Here is a 5,000-nt window from a genome sequence, read left to right as displayed (position 1 = left end):
TCTGTTCATGTTCTGCAGTTTTTCACTAACAGCCATTCAATGTATTTACATTCTGTCATTAACTCTACAATGGTCAGAAAAATTGTCCTCATTTATCTGGACATTGTGGACCAGAATACCAGATGATAAAATAAGGTGAAGAGTGTAACAATGTACACGAGCAGTGCCCATAACTGAGTAAGACTTAAAGAGTCAATTAAATGTAAGAAATCCCAAACAAGTGAGTTAGATGGAGAGCATATGTGAATGTTAAAATGACCTCAAATTAAAGGGCTATTAGATTTAGTAACCATTAAACACAACAAGTCAGAGAATTCTTGTTGAATTCACTGATCACAACTGAACTGAACTGAACCCATTCACACTCATTACCCTGCACCACTCACCACAATCTTTACAACACAAAAGAACTGAAGTGGGAAAATATATGATTGGACTTTTAGATATATATACATTTCATTAACTTCTGTAATCAGGTCAAAATTTTTTTAAATGTTTTAATTTATGATTGTGACAAAAAGATGATGAGTTGACTTTATAACCTTCAAATGTTTGGTGTGGATTTGGTTTGATTGTGAGTTGGACTCAATAACATTTCATTGATGAAGATGTTTTGGTAATTTCTTTTTCTTTTTCATGGGAAGCAATATTCTTTTGTAGAAAGGGAAATAGGCTAGCTGTATTCAGGTTTGACACAAGACTTTACACCCAGCAGCTGCTCACACACACACTCCACATCTGACTTTTATTCATGCTGGAAATATTTATTTGACTTATATGTGAGGTTACAGATTAGATCAGAGAGAAAGAAAGAAAGAGATCAACAGATATTCTGTTTGTTCGTTCTGGAGAATTACTGCACAGGACGAATCTTCATGTTGATGGTCTTCAGGGAGTAGTCATAACCCTTCCAGACGGTCCACTCCACTCCTACACCATAGATGGTGCCATCTGCCCCCCAGCGATAAACCCCGTTGGGGTTTGTACGGTGACATTCGTTGTACCAGAATGCTGCCAGGTATTTTCTGGCACAGTTACCACTGTAGGAGTCCTGGTCTTTGTCGAAGGTGGAGAACTTCTCTCCGTTGTGAAAGCTCAGGGAGTCTCCTACAGAAACACAACAAAACAAGTGTATGATCACAACACTGCTGCTAATGACACCATATTATATAATGTTATATAACTATTATCCCTACAACTGTCACTACTAATACAGTACTACTGCTATGGCCACCACTTGTACAAATACTTCTAGTACTACTAGTACTGCATCTGCTGCTGCTACTGTAACATAACAACATGCAGTATGTCATGTAGACAAGAACTGTAAAAGGTTGAAGGGATAAAAACACCTGAAACCTGCTGGGGCTCTTTTATGTTTTTTCATTAAATGTGTTAATAAAAACCAAAGCTTCATGTAAATAATAAAATATGAGCAGATGTTGTCACTGAGTTGAAAATCTTTGTGAATCTGTATTAAGCCGAAGGAATCACACAAATAATCCAATATAAGGGCAGAAATCCTCAGTATGTCCATGTGGAAACCAAACATCAGAAAAACACAAGTACTAACTGCTAACAGTAACTGACCTGCTCCTCCATTAGTGAATCCAGACACATGCAGTCTGTATCCGTGGGACTCTGGGTCGATGGAGAACGAGGAGTAACGAGCAAACGCTTTGTTCCCACTGAAGTCCTCCATGTCGACCAGCAGCTCAAACTTTTTCCTGAGAGTCAGATGGAAGAGACTCTCCAGGCCTGAAAACACACAAACATGAAGTCACGTCAGAGTTTGTTTGTTTATTTAATGAACAGAGAGTTTCATGAAGTCACATGACTGTTCTCACCCAGCCAGTACTCTCCAGCAGCGCTACCAAAGCCCTTCTTGTAGTGATCCCAGGGCCTGTAGAAGTTCACCGAGCCGTCCATCCTCCTCTGGAACACCTGGGGGTTATTATGAACGTCAAACAGGAAGTGTTCATACTGAAAACCACTCAGCTGTGACTTGATGACTTCTGTTCAAAAACTCACCGTCCATCCTCCTCCATCTGAGTCCATGTCACAGTACACCTACACACAAACACACTCATTAGTAAATATGATCCTTTACTAAAACTATATTCAATCAATCAGCAGCTGCCCCGACTTGAGTCTGAAGCACCTTAAAGTGTCACTGACAGCTGCTAGCTGCTCCAACTGACTCCTATTCAAGAAGTCTCAACTTCTCTCTAGAAATACTGAGTCAGTCATTGTTTTCAATTAGATTTCACAGGTGGACCTAATAAAGAGGCCAGTGATGTAGAATTTAGTCTATTGGTCTACAAATGACAATAATGTCTGGGAACACAGCTCAGCACCATTGTCCTCCATTCCTCAGGGTCAACAATATCCAACCTCTGACAACAGTTACCTCTACTCCATTCAGAGAAACAGGCAAACACATCTCTGACCATAGCAACACTATCAAGGTGTCTCCTGCTTTCCCCAAACGTAGCAGACATGAGCACCTACTGTCTAAATGTCTCATTGTTAAGATTTGGTACAGCCTTACAATGACCTCAGTGCCTAGTTTGACCCAGTGTTTGCCAATGTACGATACGTCATTTGTGGAAAATTCCCGAACAAATTGTACCTGGACAGCAGACGTGGCTCCGATGGGATAGATGGTGTACACTCCACTGAGTTGGCTGTTGTCATTGTTATGGATGTCACTGCAGTCCAGCGGGAGGACGAGAGGTAAGCAGCAGGTCAACACTGGAGCCAGGAGGAGGAGGAAGACTGAAACCAGCTGCAACAGAAACACAGCAGCACACACAAAATAAATTAAAACTAAACTCACTGAGAAGATTCACGTCCAATTTTGTTAAAACAACTGACTGTATTTTGGGATTTTGTAGCTTTGTAAACAGAATTAAAGAATGAAACTTTAAAAGTGAAATATATAATGAAAATAAATACAAGGAAATTGTTAGAAACTCTTTTATCACCACAGACTATTTCAGAGAATCTGACTGAAACTTCTGATCAATATTAATTCAGTCAGGTGTATAAATTCACAAACTCACCTTCATCGTCATCATCAGAGTTCTGCTCAGGGGATCTGATGAAAATCTTGATGTCAGTCAGTCTGGATGCTCTGATGTGTCTGAACTGTATTAATATCATAAATATTAATAAATGACTGAACAGCTGCTGCTTCACACTGATGAAACTATTTTCTGTACAAGTGGAAACATGATGTCTTTGAGTTTGTGTGTGTGTGTGTGTGTGTGTGTGTGTGTGTGTGTGTGTGTGTGTGTGTGTTTGTGTGTGTGTGTGTGTGTGTGTGTGTGTGTGTGTGTGTGTGTGTTTTCCTGTTAACATGACTTTGTTGGGCCCCAAACCTGACATCCACCTACATTGTGGGGACTCTGTTCCATTACTGGGATCAAATATTTACTACTGACTGGCTCAGGTCATTAGGTTATTAGATCAGACCTGGCTGAAAGTACTCCACCAGTTTAGCTACCTGAGCAGCAACATCTCGTTTGACACCAACAGATTAGCCACCAAAAGTCAGTGTGTACCACACCATCATGCTGAACATCCTGCTGTATGGTGGTGAGTTGTAGGTCCTGTACTGCTGCCACCGGCACCTTGTTGAACATGCTGCCTCCATCCTCAACATCCACAGAAGTGGTTACGTCACTAATGTAGAGGTGTTGCAAACAGCAGGGCTCACTGCCATGAAGGCTGTGTGGACCCATTAGCACCCCCTACAGGCCTGATGTTCAACCTTAGCTACAGTAGGTTGTGGCCACCTATCTCAAACAGGCTTAGTCAGCCATAAGTCAACTTCCTTCCTCATCTTGGTTCAAAAAAGAAACACCAAGAGAAGAGTTGGACTTTCCTTAAAGTCACAATGAGACATTTATGATGACCCATTACGTGAGTTATTCTACAGCTGCACCTAATCAGTGATTAACAGTTTGATTGATGACCTATGAAGCCAACTGCCTTCAGATCAGGTCATTACAAACAAATATACAAATATGAGCTTTTAAACTGCGAATGTGACCCACCAGCACAGAAAGACAATAAGATAGAGTCACAGAAATAAATCATAACTCACCTCTCAGAGTCACCAACAGAGATGAGCTGTCACCTACTCTAATCTCACTGTGAACTCTGACTTTAAGGACATTTATGATTTACCAAACAACTGTTCAAAGGGCAAACCACAATAAGGAGCAAGATATGCTGCAAAATATGTCATGCCCAAGGACATACAGATACTCACAGACATTTACCAGAAAACACACACATACACACAGTCTCTTATGTAAGAGTCTGTGGTTCCTGGTTTTTGGTATTTCTTTCCATCATGCCAGTTGAAAGCTTGCATTTTGGTAGTCTGAAGATGTGATTTAAAACAACAGAATACCTCAAAATAAACTTTGAAAATCCAAACTGGTCAACTCACTAAAAATTACAAGATCCAGAGTCCAGCTTCTCATCTCTGGACATCAAACTCCATCCTCTGTGAGAAGCAGCCCCAGTGAACAAGCAAGTTAACTGCAAAACCTTCATCAACCTGCTTAAACTGGTGCTCTAACTTTTATTTGAATCACAACACTCATCTCATCTGTTCATCAGGTCTCTACAGTGACACACTCAATAACTCTGCATCATGCATTTGAATCATTCACTAGACATAACCTAGAGTACCAGTATTAGTTATGAATGTTTAACTGAATTGGACTTGTTGGTGTTTCTTTATGCACTCATTATTATACCTACTCTAATATGAGTAATGTTTCTGGATGAAAAATGTCATGTTGGAGTTTACACAATAATAATTCATTCAATTTCCTTCTTCCCCTGTTTTCGTTCATTCACAAATCAGTCAACAAATCAACATAACACATCACTATAACTATCATCTCTACTGTTATCAGATCATTTAAACACCCATAGACAAAAACACAATGAAAACTGTTGGTTACGTTACCTTTAGATGC

General features: G+C 40.0%; 2 protein-coding genes across 2 annotated transcripts in view; both read right to left on the bottom strand.

The window, feature by feature from the left end:
* Positions 1-743: 743 nt before the first annotated feature.
* LOC134003415 (microfibril-associated glycoprotein 4-like) lies at positions 744-3,160 on the bottom strand. The gene is made up of 6 exons (XM_062442616.1): positions 3,066-3,160; positions 2,633-2,788; positions 2,032-2,070; positions 1,848-1,944; positions 1,591-1,758; positions 744-1,107 (listed from the first exon to the last, which is right to left on the bottom strand). Exons 1-6 carry the CDS (start codon positions 3,078-3,080, stop codon positions 854-856), a joined length of 729 nt encoding a protein of 242 aa, XP_062298600.1. The 5' UTR covers positions 3,081-3,160; the 3' UTR covers positions 744-853.
* Positions 3,161-4,883: 1,723 nt separating this feature from the next.
* Positions 4,884-5,000, bottom strand: part of LOC134003413 (microfibril-associated glycoprotein 4-like) — a 6,361-nt gene continuing 6,244 nt past the window's right edge. Inside the window, exon 7 of the mRNA XM_062442614.1 lies at positions 4,884-5,000. This exon is cut by the window's right edge and continues 160 nt beyond it. The gene's annotated coding sequence lies outside the window, so the exon portion shown is untranslated.

The sequence above is a fragment of the Scomber scombrus genome, chromosome 21 (assembly GCF_963691925.1).
Source record: "Scomber scombrus chromosome 21, fScoSco1.1, whole genome shotgun sequence".
NCBI classification, from domain to species: domain Eukaryota; kingdom Metazoa; phylum Chordata; class Actinopteri; order Scombriformes; family Scombridae; genus Scomber; species Scomber scombrus.
This window is presented reverse-complemented; position numbering and strand designations above follow the sequence as displayed.

What these genes read in the sequence shown, in the direction of transcription:
- LOC134003415 (XM_062442616.1), bottom strand. An exon ending in CAGATGGAGGAGGATGGACG is followed by an intron (nt 1,945 to 2,031) that starts GTGAGTTTTTGA and finishes AATAACCCCCAG; the next exon opens with GTGTTCCAGAGGAGGATGGA. An exon ending in ATTCACTAATGGAGGAGCAG is followed by an intron (nt 1,108 to 1,590) that starts GTCAGTTACTGT and finishes GTGTTTCTGTAG; the next exon opens with GAGACTCCCTGAGCTTTCAC.